Source organism: Podarcis raffonei, chromosome 15 (genome assembly GCF_027172205.1).
Source record: "Podarcis raffonei isolate rPodRaf1 chromosome 15, rPodRaf1.pri, whole genome shotgun sequence".
NCBI classification, from domain to species: Eukaryota; Metazoa; Chordata; class Lepidosauria; order Squamata; family Lacertidae; genus Podarcis; species Podarcis raffonei.
Window position 1 is genome coordinate 12,954,575 of NC_070616.1, and position 20,826 is coordinate 12,975,400.

At 45.0% G+C, this 20,826-nt stretch overlaps 1 protein-coding gene across 1 annotated transcript in view; it reads right to left on the reverse strand.

Moving 5' to 3' along the window:
- Positions 1-377: 377 nt before the first annotated feature.
- P2RX1 (purinergic receptor P2X 1) overlaps positions 378-20,826 on the reverse strand; it is a 30,138-nt gene continuing 9,689 nt past the window's right edge. Inside the window, exons 2-13 of the mRNA XM_053367912.1 lie at positions 18,443-18,590; positions 15,967-16,038; positions 10,741-10,810; positions 9,979-10,075; positions 9,569-9,649; positions 8,322-8,463; positions 7,956-8,089; positions 7,415-7,505; positions 5,977-6,042; positions 4,258-4,359; positions 3,188-3,248; positions 378-1,895 (exon numbers count right to left, since the gene is read on the reverse strand). Coding sequence (XP_053223887.1) covers positions 3,192-3,248; positions 4,258-4,359; positions 5,977-6,042; positions 7,415-7,505; positions 7,956-8,089; positions 8,322-8,463; positions 9,569-9,649; positions 9,979-10,075; positions 10,741-10,810; positions 15,967-16,038; positions 18,443-18,590 — 1,060 coding nt within the window. The 3' untranslated portion in view covers positions 378-1,895; positions 3,188-3,191. The remainder of the gene's footprint in view (positions 1,896-3,187; positions 3,249-4,257; positions 4,360-5,976; positions 6,043-7,414; positions 7,506-7,955; positions 8,090-8,321; positions 8,464-9,568; positions 9,650-9,978; positions 10,076-10,740; positions 10,811-15,966; positions 16,039-18,442; positions 18,591-20,826) is intronic.

The following is a 20,826-nucleotide window of genomic DNA, read 5'->3' on the forward strand; positions in this document are numbered from 1 at the left end:
TCTGTTGAAAGCCGCCCAGAGTGTCTGGGGAAACCCAGCCAGATGGGCGGGGTATAAACAAATTATTATTATTATTATTATTATTATTATTATTATTATTATTATTATCTCCTCTCAAAAAGGATAGCTGGAGAAGGTTCAGAAAGGAGCGACCAGAAAATGAAATTGAAGTCTGAAGAATACCATTGCAAGCAACCTGATGATCATTGGACTAACGAATGTTTCAACCTTTAAAATCCATTTTGAAATGCTTTTGTTTTAAAGGGTACACCTGCTTGCCGCCCTGTGCTCCTCGGGTAGGAAGAGCAAGATTCAATAAATAATCAGGAACCATCATTACTGACAGCTGCACAGCAATATGCACACAAGGATAATCACGGAGCAAAGAAATTTGAGGTAGTACCAAAACTAAAGGTCTTTATTTCTCTTTTTTTAAAAATAAAAAATATATTATTTCAAAACAGGCCTCTGCAACCCACCTTCCCTGGGATTCATGCAGCAGGAACAGCTGTTGACTGAAAAGCATGGCAGTGGGGTGTGTGTGTGTGTGTGTGTGTGTGTCTAAACCACTGAGCTGTGCCATTAAGTAAGGGGCCCATTCAGAGTCACTGGCAGCCTTGGGAGTGTTTGATGCCATTGGCAAAGATGAGGTGCTCACATAGAACCACCATCTCTAAGGACTTTGGGCATTGCCAAAGAACCACACATTTCTCGGCTGCAGAGGGTCAGCATAAGGCCAGCCCAGGTGCAAGTCCTTGTTATCAGCTTTGTAGGAATGGAGGAGAATTTTGCTTCGGTTCACACGTAAACATGAATCTATGCAATTCACACTTTGTGAACTGAGAGACACAGCCATCCTTCAAAATTCGCACTTCTCTGAATTTTGCAAATCTGTTCTTTCAGTCAAGCAGTGTGTGCAAAAAAATCGTACACAGGTAAAGTTTTCATAGAAATGCATATGCTGGTGAAAATAGCAAACCAAAAATGCACCGTGTTTGGCAAAATATGCTTTGCATGCAAAAATGTGTGATGCAGGAGAAATTTTGTAGAAAAACTAAAAAAAGACATGAATATTATTAAGGATTGAATACTTACCCAGTAGCTGGCAAGACTGGATGTGTGTGTGTGTTACAATTAAGTTTAGTTGACTAGTTATATTTTGCTATACATCAAAGAAAACCAATAAAATGTTGTTTTTTTAAAAGCAAAAAAGTGTACATGAGAATTTGCACTAAAATGCTGGTGCATTTTCACAAGGACTTCTTAAAATATATATAATTGCAAACTGATGTGGAAATGTGGACAACTGAACCTAAGATGGGGAAAAATGAGAATAAGAGAACTGCATCACAAAATTGTGAATTTCAAAGGACAGCTGTGTTTAAGTCTGCATCTTGTTTCGTTGTTACTAGGAAAGTTCATCTTTAAATGCAAGTGGAATCGACCCCACATCCCTAGGCTAGTTTGACATTACTGGTTCCCTAACTTCCAAAAGAAACTACGTGCAATTTGGCTGCATCTATAGTGTAACTCCAAGAAGGACCGTTGCTGTGTTTCCCTGTCTCTTCGACATACGTCCTCGGCTTCTGCACCATCCCCAGTCGAGAGTCCCAGAGGCTGTCTCAAATCCTCCCCAGACAGCTTGCATCTTGTCTTTTTTTATAGTGTTCCAGTGTCCACATCAAGTGACTCTTAAAACCATGTCCTCTCAGTGTTCTCTGCACTGAGAATATTGGGGGAGTCTATAAAACAGCCTCTCCAAGCCATAGAAGGGAGGCGAGTCCCGTGCTCCCGGGGTTCAGCAGGAAGGGGTAGGTGGATAAATCTCTCAGGTCGACAGCCACGTATTCAAGGAGAAGGAAGAGGAGGCGGGGCATGTGCTTGGTGAGTGGATCCTGCAAGAAGTTAAGAAGTAAATATATGAGGAAGAAAGGGGGGGCAGTGGCGGAGCAAGCCGATCGGGCACCTGGGGCACCGTGCGTGCTCTGCACCCTGAGTCAGGGCCAGCTGCCTGCGGGGCGGAGTGAGCCGGGGCAGGACGCTCCGTGGGGAGTCTGCCTGCCTCCTCCCAGTCAGCTGCTCTACAGCTGAGGGAGAGGCAGCAGGCAGACAGTTTGGGGCAGCCCGGAGCCTGCGGGTGCCCAAGCCACCACGTCACTCCCAGGAGAGAGGCGTGGCTTGGGCGCACTGCAGGCCCTGTGGTGAGTGCCGCCCGAAATTTTGTCACCCCCCTCAGTGGTTTGCTTTGTTAAAAAAATATTTAATAAGTTTTTCAATACAAGCAACAATCGCAAAAGACACATACAACAAAAACCATAATAACACTAATACAGTGGTACCTCGGGTTAAGTACTTAATTCGTTCTGGAGGTCCGTTCTTAACCTGAAACTGTTCTTAACCTGAAGCACCACTTTAGCTAATGGGGCCTCCTGCTGCTGCTGCACCACTGGAGCACAATTTCTGTTCTCATCCTGAAGCAAAGTTCTTAACCTGAAGCACTATTTTTGGGTTAGCGGAGTCTGTAATCTGAAGCATATGTAACTTGAAGCATATGTAACCCGAGCTACCACTGTAACACAATTTGACAATCACAATTTGACAATCACAATATCTACTAGATATGTAGAATGTTGATGCACGTTTTAGCCTGTTTTAAGTTTATTGCTGATTCTACCTTTTTTTGATGTTTTAAATCCTTGTTTTTAACATTTTTTAAACTGATAATTTCATTCTTCTTTGCTTTTTATGCTCTGATGGTTTTTGTTTTTGTTTTTAAAACAGTCGTGGTGTGCCAATTTTATGAAATAAATAAGTAAATATGGTTGGCAGGGGGCAGGACTAGATGATGGAGTCAACTCTACAATTCTATGATCTTCCCAAGGTAAAATACTTGGGTCCTAAGTTGCTCAGGGCCTTATAAGTTAATATGACAATTTACGATGATTATGATGGTGTGTTGTTCGATGTTGGTTTTATCTGTGAAATGGACATCATGTGACCACATGCTTGATGGGTGAGGTTTTTGCATTTGGGACAAAATGATGGAACAGGATGTTTAGATGAGGACAGATAAAGCTTAATTTGGACTAAGTCCTGTTGAATTCAGTGGGATTTACTGCCAAGCAGACATGCATAGGTTTGCGCACTGTCACCGCCTCATTTTATACTGTTTTTCATAGCAACTTACAATTTCATTGAACAGCCTTTTCCTTCCCGTGTAAGTCGCACATGACGGCGTCTTCTTTTTCCTAAGATTTCCCCCACGCCAAAATAAAATAAATAAAATGAGAGACATGTTGGTTCATCCCAGCATTGCATCCCCAAAATTTCCTCCTTTTCATCAGGAGCAAAATGAAAGCCTTCCCCCCTCAAAAAATCTTGAGGGGTGGAAGGAAAGAAAGAACTTTATATGAATGGCCACAGGCTCCCTAGCTCTTTGAATTAAGGGTAAATAAATAAATAAACCTCACCCTGTCATGATGAGCCACATTCACACCATCTGTTTAAAGCACAATGATGCCCCTTGAAGCAGTCATGGCTTCCCCCCAAAGAATTCTGGGAGTTTTTAAGGGTGCTGAGAGTTGTTAAGAGCCTCCTGTTCTCCTCCCAGAACTTCAATTCTCAGAGTGATTTAACAGTCAACCCCTCTTCCCAGTGAACTCTGGAAATTATATATCTGTGAAGGGAATGGGGTCTTTTAACAATTATCACCACCCTTTAAAAAAACACTACAGCTCCCAGAATGCTTTGGTCGAAGCCCTGACTGTCTAAAGTGGTATCACAATGCTTTAAATGCATGCGACCCAAGTCAGAGCTGGCTGAAAACATTTTGCCACCTGAGGCAAAGGACAAGGTGATGCGCCTTCCTCATTCCAGCTACAGAAGCCAACTGTTCTGGCGCTCGAATCTTACGTAAGCGCTGGTGTTGGGGTAGACACCCACACCACACCGGAGGGCAGCTAAAGCGAGTGTAGGGCATAATGTGAAGCACCCAATTCTGCCTTCCAGCATCTTGCTGCCACCCCTCAGCAACTAAGGCTGCCACCACACACCACCTAACAGTAGAGCCGGCCTTGGGTCAACAGATTGTGTCACGCCTGCTGTTGCTTTTTGAGCATTATGGCCAAAAAAGGATTGGAATCCAAACCACCCTCTTCCAAGCCCAAACCGTTAACCACAGTGAGCAGCAGACGCGGCCCAGATTTATGGCGTGTTGTGGCCCTTCTGGAGAGGAGGAAGAACGTGATGCCTACTCACAGGTTTGATGGAATCCTGTTCTGCATACTTGAACTTCTTCTGCTTGTAGTAGTCCCGGTTGGATAGGAAGTTGAGCAGAAGGAGATCACAAAGTACAGAGGCCTGCAGAAGACAAAACAGGACGTCCAGTGTTGTTGACATGTGCTTGGAGTGGCTACAGATGGACCTGAGTGACAGTGCCCTCCTGCCATTCCCATAGACACCCTCACTTTCTCTATTTACAAGGTAATAAATACAGTCTCTGTTTTCTGCTATGTGCTCCTTCTAAAGCTAGTTTTGTCTCCCATTTTAATCTTTCACAGAAAAATTGAGTCTCTGGAAGCTAAATCTCTGAAAGGGCAGTGAATGTCAGCGCACTCACACGGGTAGAAAAAATCAGCACATGGACTCCGACTAACATTGGGAATAACTTTCTTAAAAGCTGTTCAACAGTGGAATGGACCAGACCCTTCAAGTGTTCCTGTTTTCCAGGGACATTACCAGGGATTCACAGAAGCCGTCCTGGTTTCTGATTTGATCCTGGAATATCCCACTTTTCCTTAGGACGTCCCTATTTTCATCGGAGAGACGTTGGAGGGTATAATGGACTCCCTTGGAAGCTGGTGGACTCTCCTTCGTTGGAGGGTTTTAAGCAGAGGTTTGATGACATCTCCCAAAGACTTCTGGGAGCTGTAGTTTGTTAAGGGTGATGTGAGTCTCCTATGCCCCTCACAGAGCTTCAGTTCCCAAAGTGGTTGAACAACCAGTCCCTCTTTCCAGGGATCTTTGTGAGGGGAACATGGGGTCTCCTAACAACTCTCAGCACCCGTAACTCCTGGATGCCATGACCATCAGAAGTGGCACCAGAGTATTTTAAATGGATGGTGTGAGTGTGGCCTGAGAAAACCACACAGACCACCTGGTCACAGTCTTCCCAACAATAGCGAGATGGGTTGCATGTTGCATTTAAACTATAGCCATTGAATCCAAGTTGGCTCCTATGCCAATAATTTGGCATGCAGATCTCTGGCAAATCTGTATCTTCTTCTGTCCTCTATGTTGATGCATTAAGTGACAACAACCCCCAAGGTTGTAAATGCCTGCAGATTCTTTTGGAGTTCCACCTGTTTCATAGCCAGAATAGAGCTATTCTGAACAGGTTCTGAACAGACAAAATAATGTACAGTGGTACCTCGGGTTAAGAACTTAATTCGTTCTGGAGGTCCGTTCTTAACCTGAAACTGTTCTTAACCTGAGGTACCACTTTACCTAATGGGGCCTCCTGCTGCCGCTGCGCGATTTCTGTTCTCATCCTGAAGCAAAGTTCTTAACCCGAGGTACTATTTTTGGGTTAGCGGAGTCTGTAACCTGAAGCGTCTGTAACCCGAGGTACCACTGTACTTCCTTACACACCACATAGTGAAACTGGGGAACTCCCTGCCACAGGAGGCAGCGATGGCGACCAACTTGGATGGCTTTACAAGAGAATTAGATTAATGGAGAAAAGGACCGTAAGTGGCTACTAGCCATGGTGGCTGTGTTCTGTCTACTGTTGGAGGTGCTGTTGTTGATTCTGAATTCCAGTGGCTGGGCATTACAAGTGAGGAGAGTGCTCTTGCACCTGGGTCCTGCTTAAGAGTTTCCCACAGCCATCTGGTTGGCCACTGTGAGACTGGACGGACCCACTAGGGCCTTATCTAGCAGCCAGACTCCTCTGGGGTTCTTCATAACAGCACTTACCACTCCAAAGATGCCAATCCCGGAGCCTATGGTTGTCATCGTTGGAATAATGTCAAATTTTCCTGCCTGAATAGGAACACAGATGGCAAGGGGAGAACTGTTAGTGTCGTTTATGGCCACCAAAGAAAGCAAGTGAGCTTTGATTGGTTAATTCTGCACAACTCTGTGGGTGATTAAAGCTGCAGGAAGGGGTGGGGCCTGGGAATGTCCCACCCCCTGATTTGCATCTTGCTTGGAAGTAAATTCCATCTAACACAATAGGAGTTTCACAATACAGAGTGCGTGATCTGCACCCAATGCAGGTAAACCTTCTGCTTGAGCTATCTACCTGGGACTGAGAGGCACTGAGGTATAGTGGTTAGAGCAGTAGTGAGGAACTACTTCATCCCTCCAGATGTTGCTGAACTCCCAGTTTCCATCATTCTGCCTGGGGCTGATGGGAGTTGGACTCCAGTTAACACCTGGAGGGCCACAGGTTCACTTCTTTGGGTTAGAGCAACTGGCGAGGAGACCCGAGTTCAAATCCTCACTCAACCAAGAAGCTTGGGCTTGTCATACTTGCTCCTGGTGTCACCTACCTCACAAGGTTGTTGTGAGGATGAGATGGGGGTGGAGAACCATGTATACTGCCCTGAGTGCCTTTAAGAAAAGCTGGGATGGATGAGGGGGTGAGGGTTGGTCAAACCAGGGACACAGCTAGGATTGCAGGAGCATCCCAGACCTGAGATTTCAAGGTCCAGACCTGAGACATACGGATGGCCCCTGGTGATGTCATGGGGCAGGCCCTGGAGATGGAGGTTAATTGGGAGAGGGGAGCAGAGGAAGGCAACCCACCAACCCATATAGTCTAGGCTATAATTTGCAGCCAGCAAGCTGCATGCACATTCTTCTCAATATTTTTATTATTATTGAAGGCGCTCTCGCCCACCTGGAGATTTAAGCATCGTTCTACCTGGACACTGAGGTCCAGCATCGAGGGCCTTCTGGCGGTTCCCTCACTGCGAGAAGTCAAGTTACAGGGAACCAGGCAGAGGGCCTTCTCGGTAGTGGCACCCGCCCTGTGGAACACTCTCCCACCAGATGTCAAAGAGAACAACAACTACCAGACTTTTAGAAGACATCTGAAGGCAGCCCTGTTTAGGGAAGCTTTTAATGTTTGATGCATTACTGTATTTTAATATTTTGTTGGAAGCCACCCAGAGTGGCTGGGGAAGCCCAGCCAGATGGGCTGGGTATAAATAATAAATTTTATTATTATTATTATTATTATTATTATTATTATTATTATTATTACCCCTGCCACCTGGAGGGGGCCAGGCAAATCTGGATATTTCAGGAGGTCTGGCAACCCTACTCGCAGCTGCATTTGACTGACGTTACTCACAACAATCGAGGCCACAAGGAGAAAACGCCAACCGTTCTTCAAAGCGAGCCTTACCTTCCCGTTCACCAGAATGTCAAATCGGATGCCAAACACCTTGTACAGGGTTCTTAGGTCTCTTCCATTTTCTTTGTAATATTTGGCGTACCTTTCAAAGCAAAAAGAGGCAATTTGTATGCATGAAAACGAACAAGGGTTGCTGGAACTGGAATCCTCAGGGTCTCTCTCTGTCTGGCCCTCAAGGCTCTCTCCAGGCCACCCCCCTCACAGCAGTGATCTCCCCATGTATGATGCCGGCAGCTGGCATTTATTTCTGAGTGGCATAGTGGTTAGAGTGACGGACTAGGACCTGGGAGAGACCAGGGTTCAAATCCCCCCACCCAGCCACGGATGTGACCTTGAGGGCCAGTCCTTGCCTCTCTCAGACTGACCTATCTCACAGGGTTGTTGTGAGGAAAAAAATGGAGAGAGAGAAGAGCTGAGCGTGCCACGTTGAGCTCCTTGGAGGTGAAGGTGGGGATACAAATGGAATAAATAAATAAGGGGGAGAAAGAGAGACGGACAGACGGGACAGAACAACCCCAAAAGGCCACTGTACCTGAAGTTGAACCCTGGAGAGAGCTTGTTGTTGTCGTCATTGTAAAGCCCATGGAACCGATAAACGGGCACACAGTGCCTCACAGGCCAGTCGAGGTCACAGTCCCAGGAGATGGTGATGCCAACGACGCCCCCCTGCCCAGGGGAACAAGAGGGCATCCTAAATTTTTGGGGGGCCCCAAGAGAGTGGGGCCCTAAGCTATAGCTTGTTTAGCTTATAAGTAAATCCGGCACGGCCTGCAAAACTGGCTTGCGTCTGAAGGAGTTGGAGCCATCCATGCCTGCTTAGCACCCCACGCACTTTGACTCAGCACCTACTAGTCAACCAATTTCCCGTTGCCCAGACTGGCCAGGAGGAAGTCCTCACCTTAAGGGCGAGAACGGAAAACTTCTGCCCGGATTCCTCCACCACGTACCCCAGCTCAAACACAGGACACAGGGGTTCCCTGTCTTTGTGGTAGGTGCAGTTCTTGAGAAAGGGCTCAGTGACTCCCTCCACAAGGTTACGTCTGCGGAACAGAAAGAAACAAACCCTGTTATCTCTGTTTGCGGATGGCTCACTAAATGAGGGTTGTTAACTGGGCTGCCAGCTGTCTTGCGCATCATGCCATGAGCGGAAAAGGCAGGGTAGGTTCAAGACAGGATCCCGCCTGGAGTCCTGTGTCCAGCTTCATTGTACAGCTTCCAGAGTGAAATATACTCGCAGTCGAGTGTGGATTTCATGCTCTTTATTCAGCTCATAGTGGTGAGGAGGAATGGAAGTTCCCCCGATATGTCTGCTTTATATACATTATTTACACAATGGGCCCCACGTGATTGGCTAATTCCGGGATTCTCCTATAGGCCAATCTGGTTGCGGATTCACTTCCACCTGGAGTTGGATTGAGTGGCTCCTGTGGCCCAATCAGACTGCTGCATTCTGGATCCTATTGTTCTAGGACCAATCAGACTGCTGCATTCTGAATCCTAGTGTTCTAGGACCAATCAGACTGCTGCATTCTGAATCCCATTGTTCTAGGACCAATCAGACTGCTGCATTCTGGGTCCTATTGTCCTAGGACCAATCAGACTGCTGCATTCTGAATCCTGTTGTTCTAAGACTGCTGCAATTTGGATCCTATTCAACTCAGTACATAACACAGAGATTGCTGAAGACCCACCTCTTTGCCCCGGCTTGAACTGTATAATTTTAGGACCTACTTTATTTTTATGATTCTAACTTTTTTAAAAATTAAATAATTCTTATTAGTTTTCAATCACAATAATCCAATAAAAGCCTTATTATAACAATGCCAAATTATAATACCATTAATAATGCCAATCATTCAAAAGCCAAATTATACAATTTAGGTGCTCCCCCTTCCCCCGTGTACAAGAATTGATGGTTTGATGATGATTTACTATATTTCTGCATTCCGAAATCTTATGAATTTCAATTACACTCCAGTCAGAATAACAAACCCTTATACGATTCTAACTTCTTTTAAACTGTTTTTAATTTTATAAGTCGCCCTGGAGGGGCAGGTAATATAAGAACAAAACAACAACAACAACAACAACATTACCGTATAGCATGAGGACTGTCCCACACGATCTCATGGATCCTGGGCTTACCTGGCGACTTTGAACCTGGGGAAGGTGATACTGTTCTTGATAAACAAGGTGAAGTTTTCAGCCGCCAGAAGCAGAGGGGGGCTGTAAGACAAAAGCAGGATTAGTGCCTATGTGTCAAAATGCCTGTGTCCAAAGGAGGTGGGGATACCCTTCCACCTTACTTGTTTACAAAATTATATGCCACTATTAATAAAAACAATCCAGAGCCATTAGCAACAATTATATATAAAACCATACACAAACACACATAAAAAATGCACACACAAAACCCTCCCAGTTCATGCTGTGTTGAGGATCCCAGGAATAGACAATCATTGATTAGATGGACCCAATGGCCTAAGAGGCAACATCCTACATTCTTCTGATTTCATGAGGACTAGTGTCGCTTGGATGAGAAAGCAGAGACTTACTTAGGAACTTTGTCATCGATCTCCACTGGACACCACCCAAAGATCTCGCAGGTTTTCTCTGTGTGGCTAAAATTCACACACTTCCCAGTCATGATACCTGCAGGAAGTGGAAAACACAGTCCGGTTAGTAGAAGATCACCTAAGAGACCAGCAGGAGCTATTTGCAGTCTTTGGATAAAGCTCTACTATACTCTAACCCAGGCATAGGCAAACTCGGCCCTCCAGATGTTTTGAGACTACAATTCCCATCATCCCTGACCACTGGTCCTGTTAGCTAGGGATGATGGGAGTTGTAGTCCCAAAACATCTGGAGGGCCAAGTTTGCCCATGCCTGCTCTCACCCATGATTTCCTCCAGCAGCTTGTAAACCTTGGAAGGGGAACTTCTGCATTTAATCTATGCACTTCGCCTTGAATGCTTTAGACCGGGGATGGGGAACTTGTGGGTCTCCAGAGGTTGAAGAACTACAACTCCCATCCTCCTCTCTGACATATTGCCACACTAGCCAGGGCTGATGGGAGTAAAATCAACACAGAAGTTTATAACATTATGCATGGCATGGAGAGAGTGGATAGAGAAAAGCTTTTCGCCCTCTCTTTTGCAGCCCTGCCCTGACTTCATGCAAATCCGGGATGGTGATGCTAATCCTCCAATGCAGGCTGTGTGACGACAGCCTTGCGTTTTTATATATACAGGAAGATATATAATGAATCACAGGGTGAATGCAACAAGGGCTTATTGCCTGCACGGTTTCCTTCTCACCTTGGCCCTGACGAAGGAACTTTCCGGCAGTGCATTCGCTGTCTTGGTCACATTTCCCTGCTTCGGGGTGCTGAGATAAGGGCAGAAAAAAATGTGTGTCACTCAACAACCAGGATGTAAATTTACATCACATCTCTTTTGCATTCTTACATCAGGCACTTCATTGCTGGGGACTCTGTGGCCCTCCAGACGTTGCTGGACTAAAACTCCGACCACCCCTGATTGTTGGGGATGGGAAGAATCAAACTAGTGATGGAGGAGCACAAGTCAGGCTAGCATGTTGGGAAGGTTTGCTGAGGAAGTGAGTCTCACTTCACTGGGGGTTACAGGATGGAAGCAGCAAGACTTGAACATGGTGTGTGTTGGTGGAGGGGCAGGTTCCTGATGGCGGATGACCTTGTGTGGTATGGAAAGGAGGACGAGAAACAAAGTTTTATGGCATTGTCTGCATCAGCTTGATGCATCCCTGAAAATAGCACAAGGACTCTCATCCCGTTACTTGTTTTGCTTTGTCCCTGATTAGTGCTCTGCTTCTTGGTTGTTTGCCAGGAAAGCACTTCATTAAAGCACTTCAGTTAATTGGTACAAACGTCTTGCGACATCCCTCCTCCTGGCTACTTTACAGACCTTTCACCCTTCCTAGTCGGGACCTTTTGTAACTCCCCCCTATTAACATTTATGCTCGTTTCTTTTCAGGGTTGGGGCTCTCCTGTTCTTGCACAATTGCTGCTACTTCCCACTGGGGCAAGAACACTCCCTTCTGAATCATCTGCGTTCGCCGCAGAAAGCTTTGCAATATCAGTGACCTCTGATTACATTAAATTCCTGGGCTTTGCAGAGGGAGGGAGGTGGGAGACAGAATCTGTTACTCTTCAGTCCAGTGCTAGCCTCAAACTCGCAGAGCTTTTGCTCGTGCCTGTTAGTTTTTGCCAACTTTCCCCCATTTGAAACTCTATTTGATTTGGGCTTTCGTGGTAAAATAAGAAGGCAGTTGACAGGGTGTCCTCTTGAATGTTTTAGCCAGTTGATGGAATGTTATTATCGTGGTGGCCTGCTTGTATCTTTAGGGGAAAGTCATCCTTCTCCATCCTGGTTCGATCCAGGTGTTTTGAACCAAAACTCCCCATGTGTGGAGATAGTCTCTTCCTTTAATTTCCTAGGAGTTTATCTCAGTGAAGACCTTACTTGGAAAATAAATGCAACCCAGGTGGTTAAGAAAGCCCAACAGGGACTCCATCTCTTCAGAATATTGCAAAAGAACAATGTCAATCAACATTTGATGATCTCCTTCTACTGGTCCACAATAGAAAGTGTCCTTTCATACTGCATCACGGTGTGGTATGCTGGTTTGACATCAACTGATAGGAAGTGCCTACATAGGGTGGTGAATGCAGCACAAGATATTATGGGCTGTCCTGTGAATCCGCTGGATGAAATAGTGGAAGAACGTTGCCTCAGGAGAGTGAGGAAAATTCTTAGGGATGATTTACACCCTGGCCAGCACTTTCTTGATCTCCTGCCCTCAGGCAGAAGATATAGAAGCATGATTAGTCGCACCAACAGGGTAAAGAACAGCTTCTATCCGTGGGCTGCTGAATGAAAAGATAACAGCAGGGCAACTGACTTTCGGGTTTGGTGGGTGTGCGTCAGTAAACGAGGGGAATTAGGACTAAGAGAGCTGAGTGGGGGGTGCTCGTGTAATCTCACTGTATAAAAGTTGTACAAGAGACAATAAAGTATTTCAGTCAGCCCCAGACATGGCATGATACAGGTCTAGGAGGGGCAGGAGCCAGACTGCAGCTGCTGGTGTTGGTAGGATTGCCACCCACAGATGCATAGCTTGGTGGAACTGCTGTGGATTATAGCAGATCTATGTAGCAAAGAGCTGCATTGCAGCTGCCTGCGTTTGACCCCTGTGGATGGGTCAGTGGTCAGAGCTGCGTGAAAGTCTAACAGCTCTTTAAACTCATAACTGTTCGACAATCCAGCAGACTCCCTCTGAAGGTGGTGACTCTCCTTCATAGGAGGTTTTTGAAGCAGAGGTTGGGTGGCCATCTGTCATGGATGCTTTAGTTGAGATTCCCGCATTGCAAGGGGGTCGGACTAGTGGATCCTTAGGGCCCCTTGCAACTCTACAATTCTATGACTCTAGGGAGTTTATTTATTTATTGGAATAAAATTTAAATGCTGTTTGATTGTAGAAAAACAACAGGACTTCCGGGTTAGCGCCTCCGGCAATGGCGGATTTCCTCTGATTGGGAGGAATCCGCTTTGTGGAAATCAGGGTCTGGACCGCCACGGCGAGGCGGAGACCCATTAAAAACCACAGGCAGGAGAAGCCTGTGGACGTGGGATTCGGCTGGCACCTTTTGCGCCTCCCCTACTCGCGGGGAAACCCGGTTTCGGGGATCCGGAGCGACATGGGGTGAGCGGCGTGGTGCTTCGAATCGATTGCTTTTTTCACGGAGTGAAGCCGCATTGCTGTTGCCGGAGAGCGCTGACTTTTTCCTGTGGACAATTGGACTTTAAACAACTACCCGTGAGTAGAACGGAAAATTGGATTTCTAAACATATTAATTTGGCACCGAAACGGGAAGGTTTCAAACAGGAAGTCCGCCTTCCTCTTTTGTAAATAGATTGAAGCAAAGACATTGCAAGCTAAAGTCTGGAAAGTCTTTTGTAAAGGATTAAATCTCCATCAACTACCAAACCCCCCTTGGAAGCAGGAGAAGAGGGAGGAATTTTTAGATCGTTTAAGCCTGCAGGAGAGAGAGTGAAGAAAGATAAAGTACCACCGTTTCGAACCTGGGAACGGGCTGCCAGTAAGACCGACGTTTTGGGAAAGTTCATTGACTGAATAAAACGTATGTTGACAGATAGTTAAATAAGAGAAACATATTGATTCCAATGTTTCCTTTTGCACTTAAAAGGAGCAAAATATTTGAAAATTGAAATTAACTTTATTGCTGGATCTGCTTTTAAAAGGACGGACACAAATAGAAATTGTTTCCCCTAGAGGGAGCTTTTGAAACTGTTGCAGGAGTGGAGCCGGGGAATTTTCCAGCTGCAGAGATTAAAGACCGTGAGAATTAGACATTGACCTTAATCTGGTCTGTGACCGTTTTTAATAAATTTGATTTGATTTGACATTGACCTTGGACAAGAATGTTGACAGAAGAAGCCTTAGTGATTGCTTTTTGCAAGACAAGTGCTTTATTGGAACAGCTTCATGAGAAGACGGATGTGATGATTACTAAAATTGACAATTTGGGACAAAGAATGATTGATTTGGGACAAAAAGTGAATACTTATACAGAAACTACTCAGGAACAGATTCAGGAATCTGTTTTGACATGGCAAGCTGTGGAGAAGACAAAGGAGGAGGTTGTTGTTGAACCTCAAGTAACACAAGTGAAGAGAGCCTCGGCCTTGCAGAGGCAATTTGATGAACATAAGCTGTTGTCTTTTATGATCGAATCTAGAGAAAGTCAGATTTGGAGAGATGGAGTCCCGCTTGGATTGGAGAAGGAAAGTTGGATAGATCCCCTTATGCAGGGATGTTCTGGCTTTTGGGATCTGGTTTTGGGCCAGGGGGAGATTGGAGTTGTGGGGGCCTTTAACTTTGGAGGGATTTTGAAACATGCTCGGAAATATCTTTTGGATTTTAGTTCTGACTATGGAGAATGGGCTGACCTGTCGAAAAGGAATAAAGACATTGTTAGGTTGGAGTCTCCCCGAGATCTACTCCTCAGTGCCAAAGGAAGGAAATTAAGAACAAGATCAGCAGAAGACAAAGTAAAGTGCAGGTATAAATATGAAGAAGATCTGCAGAAGGGGCATGGAAAAGAGTTAAGAGCCTTGGACAGAAGATCACCAGGTTGATGGACTATATGGAATTGATAGAAAGGACTGACAGAATCCGAGACCAGGGAGAAGAGACGGTGGATGAAGATTGGAAGAAAGTTTAAAAATTTATTTAGAGAAATATTGTAAAATTAATGAGTGTTAGAAAAATGTTGGAATGAAACTATACAGCTTTAGTAGAAATGTTATAAGGAGTTAAGTATAAATAAGTTTTAGGGTTTTTATGGTAAGATAAGGTTAAAATAAATTAAGACAATTAAATGACAGAAAATAGTGAAAGATGGAAAGGATTTGCTGAAATAATTAATAACTAGAACACAAAAAAGGGAGGTGTGAGGAGGTCGATGAAACAAGTTAATGAAAGATAAAGATATGGAAATATTGGATGTGTTTTTAATTGTTTTTGCTTTTGTTTTTGTTTTGATGTACAGTATTGTGTTTTTTGTTCTTTTTTATATATGTATTGTAATGTATTGATTTGTATTGTTTACTTCTTCTCTTTCTTTTTCCTTCTTTTTCTTTCTTTTTTCTGTAATCTTAAACTTTTAATAAATATCATTTAAAAAAAGAAAAGAAAAAGAAAACAACAACAACAAAACAAAATCAACAACCCTCAAAGCAGTGTGCAAAACAGTGAGATTATCAGTGAAAACAGCTAAAAACAACTATTTGGTAATGTATTAATTACAAAAAAAGCTAAAAACGGGATCAAAACACACGTCAACATTCAACACATCTGGGTAAGCTCACCTAAATAAAAAATGTTTTTAGACCACTGTAAGCAGATGAAAACATTAGCAGGATTCTTGTAGGTAACAAATACTATGGATGATATGGACAGATGCAAAATATAGGTTGTGAAATAATATGCAGTTGAAAATGTTGGCTATAGAACCCAGGAAGGGGATGGTGGGAAGTCCCAAGATTCAGACAAATCTCTTTATATGGATATGTATTTGGTATTGTTATAACTTTACACATAAAATGAAATAAAACAATTTAAAAAAGAGTTTTTAGCAGGCACCAAAAGAAGTGCAGTGAAAGCACCTGCCTAGGCAGGGAGCAGGGGCGGTCCGTCCTGTTTCGCCGCCTGAAGCGAAACAGGGGTGTGCCACTCCCTGCCTTCCCGCTGCCCCCCAATTTATGCTGTTGCCGAAAAGCCCCCTCTCTAGTTCAACTTATTGAGAGCTGGGGTGCTCCTCAAAGATGTTGCTACCCATCTTCTCCACTCCCGGACTCCAAACTCTGGACTCGCCAGCAAATGTTGCGCAGCCTAATTTTGTGCGTGTTTGCTGCTGGCTGCTGTGAGCACTTTCTGAAGAAGGAAAGAGAGATATGTGGAATTAAGAAACAACCGATTACCTCAGGGCACGTTTCCTGCTTCTGTCCACGGGTAATAATGAAGTTGGTCATAACCACAAAGGAACTGTCGCCCTACAGAGGAAAATAAGACCAGATAGCTTGGGTAAGGAGAAGTGTAATTAGGCCTCTTTTGAATTATGGAGCTGGAGGAGACTCTTGAGAGTCCCATGGACTGCAAGAAGATCAAACCTATCCATTCTGAAGGAAATCAACCCTGAGTGCTCACTGGAAGGACAGATCGTGAAGCTGAGGCTCCAATACTTGGGCCACCTCATGAGAAGAGAAGACTCCCTGGAAAAGACCCTGATGTTGGGAAAGATGGAGGGCACAAGGAGAAGGGGACGACAGAGGACGAGATGGCTGGACAGTGTTCTTGAAGCTACCAGCATGAGTTTGACTAAACTGCGGGAGGCAGTGGAAGACAGGAGTGCCTGGCGTGCTCTGGCCCATTGGGGTCATGAAGAGTCGGACACGACTAAATGACTAAACAACAACAACATGCCTCTTCTGCTCTCTGTTCAACAGTGGAACAGACTCCTTGCGAGAGATTGGATGGCGACCTGTCAGGGATTCTGTAGCTGTGATTCCTGCGTTGCAGGGGGTAGGACTAGATGACTCTCAGGACCCCTTCTAACTGTAGAATTCTGTGATTGTTTGAACCAGGTGGTCCACAGGTTGGCTTACCAGCTTGCCTTTTACCCTGGTGGTGGAATTTCAAATTCCAGATCAGCTTATTACAAAATCTCCTCCATCCATTATTTAATGATGAGAAGGTTGGTTCGTAATACATCAACCTGCCATATCAACCAGCCTCTAAATTGTGGGATTCCCTTGCTAGGGAGATGCAACTGGTTTCTTCGCTATACTGCTTTCGGCAAATGCTGAAAACACACATTTTTGGGCCTGAGGTGTGTGTTTTGGGGGCCCACCCTATTCTTGTGACTGTAATGTGTTTCAACTGCTTCTAATTCATAATTTTAAGTTGTTGTCACCTACCCTAGGACCTGCTGGTGAAGGGCGGGTAATGGCAATAAAACATAATAATAATACTATCCACTTTCCTGCTCTTATTCCCCACAGAACGGTACAATTCCCAGAATTCCCTGGGAAAGGGCATTGGTGGTTAAACCACTTTTGGAATTGTAGCTCTGTGAGGGGAATAGGGGCCTCCTAACAACTCTCTGTATCCTTAGCAAACTACAGCTCCCAGAATTCTTTGGGGAAACCCATGACTGCTTATATTATCATAGTGCTTTACGTGTAGGGGGTGAATATGTCCTGGATATCAGCTACCAACAAGCACTGCCATTTGCGTACAGAGTTCAAATATGTATAAATAGCACTAAGCAGGATGAAAAACTGTACAATTAATACAACCATGACAAAAGAAGGGTGAATGGCCAATTTTTGTGAAAAACTTCCATCAGCACCTCAGAGAACAGCTTCTCGTGAAAAAGAAAACTGCACAGCGCAAAGACGTCTTATCAGTCGTTGATGCACATCCCGGATTACTGGGACACATTCCTTAAAGATGATAGTTGAGAAAAGCTTTCGCCAAGGAGACTTAGGCATAGCTGTCAACTTTTCGCTTTTCTTGCAAGGAATCCTATTCGGAATGAGGGAATTTCCCTTAAAAAAAGGGAAACGTTGGCAGCTATGGACTTAGGATAAACTGGGACATAGAGGATAAAGATTTACTGCTCAAAACAGATCTATAACTGGTTGTTCCATAGTATCACAGTACTATTTGTGTTGCTGTTAACTGATTGCCCTTATTATTATTTTTTACATGTTTGTACTTCGGGGTACATTGCAAGTATTTTTACATACTGCTGGGTCTCATTGCGGTTTGTGTCACATTCACAGTGTGTGTGGCCACACTTAACTCCGTGTTTGATTGTGATCATCATTTTACCTACAGTGGTACCTCGGGTTAAGTACTTAATGCGTTCCGGAGGTCCGTTCTTAACCTGAAACTGTTCTTAAACTGAAGCACCACTTTAGCTAATGGGGCCTCCTGCTGCTGCTGCGCCACCGGAGCACAATTTCTGTTCTCATCCTGAAGCAAAGTTCTTAACCTGAGGTGCTATTTCTGGGTTAGCGGAGTTTGTATGTAACCTGAAGTGTATGTAACCCGAGGTACCACTGTATCTGAAAGGTGCTGCTGTTGTTTAAGCTTAAAGATAATAATTATACGGGGAAATAAATGGAAAAATTGTTGACATCCCACTCTGTTTCCCCCCCACATTTTCTTCATCTTCTTAACTATACTAGCAGAGCAGTTTGTAAAACTCTGAAGGCTGGCTAGGGTGTCCGTGTGGAGAATGTGAAGGACCACGTTGTGAACTGAACAGGAATTGAATTGGTTCCTTTCCGGAGGGTGTGAACCGGCACTGGAACCAATTCCTTTTCCTTAAAACCAAACTTTCCAAGAGCTTCTTTTCCTTCTGTTGGACAGAAGTGCTTAATTCCTTACCTGAGGAGGGAAAACATAATCAGCCACGTCCCATATGTGTGGGCCGATCTCACTGGTATTTGTCAGGGTTAATCCTTTGAGCTTCACTGAGACAGAGCTGATGATGCCATCCCTGGACTGGTAGCCTTTCTCATAAAGGAAAACCCACCTAGTGAAGAAGTGGGAGGGGTGGAGAGACACAAGATAATTGACAGCCACAAGGAGCAATTGGGTGTTGCGTTCTTGCATCCTCAGAACAGCCAATCACATTGCAGATTCTATACCTGTCCTCTAATTCTGGGATGGGCAACCTGTTGGCCCTAGACCAGGAGTGTCAAAAGCAAATTCATCGGGGGCCGCATCAGCAGTTTGGTCACCCTCAAAGGGCCGGTTGTATCTATAGGACTCAATATGCACTCAATATAAAAACAAGTGGAGGTTTCCTGAATGCATGTAAAGTGGAGGTTTCCTGTGTAGAACAGCCGGCGCCGCTAGAGGGCAGACGTTCTCTGGCTTGTAGGCTGCCGCGCATGCGCTGAAGAGGCGGCTTTCTTGTGTCAAAAAAAAAAGGGGGGAGAATAAAAGGTGAAGGCTGGCGGCCGCCGGTGGCTACACGGACCACATGACGAAGTCTGGCGGGCCGGATTCGGCCCGCGGGCCTTGTGTTTGACACCCGTGCCCTAGACTGTATATGGTCCACAGTCTAAATTTATGTGACGTAAAGCATCATCCAAATACCCTGGACTTTCCCTCCACCATGCTAGCCTCTCCTGACTCTCTTTGATGGCACACTGAGCCCTAAAGGAGGGGGAGGGAAAGTTGAAATTCTGGGATATTCAAAAAGCAGCCAGACCTACAATTCATATCTTGCTAGATAGGCACATCATGGGAGCTGAAGCTCACAGAGTCTTCTGTTATATATTTATATCTATCTATCTATCTATCTATCTATCTATCTATCTATCTATCATCTATTATCTATCTATCTATCATCTATAATCTTCCTTTCTGAGCTCCAGTGCTCAGGCACCATTTTAAGCTAGACTTAAGTATGTGTTTGTCACTGGATCACCATTTTAAGCCTGCCTGAACAAAGCTGCTGTACCTGTTACTACTCTTCAGCAAGTAAAGCTCATACCAACAAACTTAGTTGGTCTCTAAGGTGCTACTGGCCAAGGGAACTGGCGTACAGCTTCCGGGTCATGTGGCCAGCATGACTAAGCCAATTCTGGCGAACCAGAGCAGTGTGCGGAAACACCATTTACCTTCCCGCTGGAGCGGTACCTATTTATCTACTTGCACTTTGATGTGCTTTCGAACTGCTAGGTGGGCAGGAGCTGGGACCGAGCAACGGGAGCTCACTCCATCGTGGGGATTTGAACCACGAACCTTCTGATTGGCAAGCCCTAGGCTCTGTGGTTTAGACCACAGCGCCACCCGCGTCCCTAAAAAAGCATATTGGATTACTAGCCTTTTAGTTTTTAAGGCTAAAACCAGCCTATCTAGCTAAATGTTGCAGGGATGAAAGGAAGGACTTCTTCACGCAGTGCAGAGTTAAACCATGGAACTCATTTCCGCAGGGGGCAGTGATGGCCACCAACATGGATGGCTTGAAAAGAGAGATTGACAAATTCATGGAGGGCACAGCTACCAATGAATACTAGCTCAGCCTCAGCAGTTGGAGACAGCATTGTTTCTTAATGCCAGTTGCTGGAAACCACAGGAGGGGAGAGGGATCTTGTGCTCGAATCCTGCTTGTGGGTTTCCCACAGGCATCTGGTTGGCCTGATCCAGCAGGCTCTTCTTAAATTGTCACAGCTGTCTTGCTTTAGTGTGAGACCAAGAGGAGACCTGGTTCAAAACATCCACTTCATCTCTTGTGCCATGGGAGTCATGCCCACATTCTGCTGTGGGGATGAAAACCAGATTTATCTCCTTTTTTAGCCTGGCAGTCTCGAGCAGACCATGCCACACAATCTTGGATTTCAGCTCGAAAAGTGATGGCTTCCTTTACCGCCTCCGAGAGCCAGGATGAATCAATCCGCTGTGTTTTGCTTGTGACCTAATGGGCTATTTGCGGAGTCAAAACGGAAGGGATCTGATTTGAGGGAATGCTAATCTGGCAAAAAAGAGAGGGACACTTCCAGCCACATATGGCATTTCTGGAGCGAAATGAAAGTGGTTGCTGGATATTTTTCGTTTTTACTAAATATAAGCCGCTATTATAACATCAGGCTCAGGACTGGCCCAATGCATTTTGGCACCTGAGATGAACCTCAAAATGGCGGCCTTCCCCCCAAATGCCAGGGAAGAAGGGGTGAGCGAAGACCTACATCAGGAGCAAAGGGGGAATAAATATCTCCATCGGGAGCAAGGAGGAAAGTTAAATCTACCTTACTCAGTGG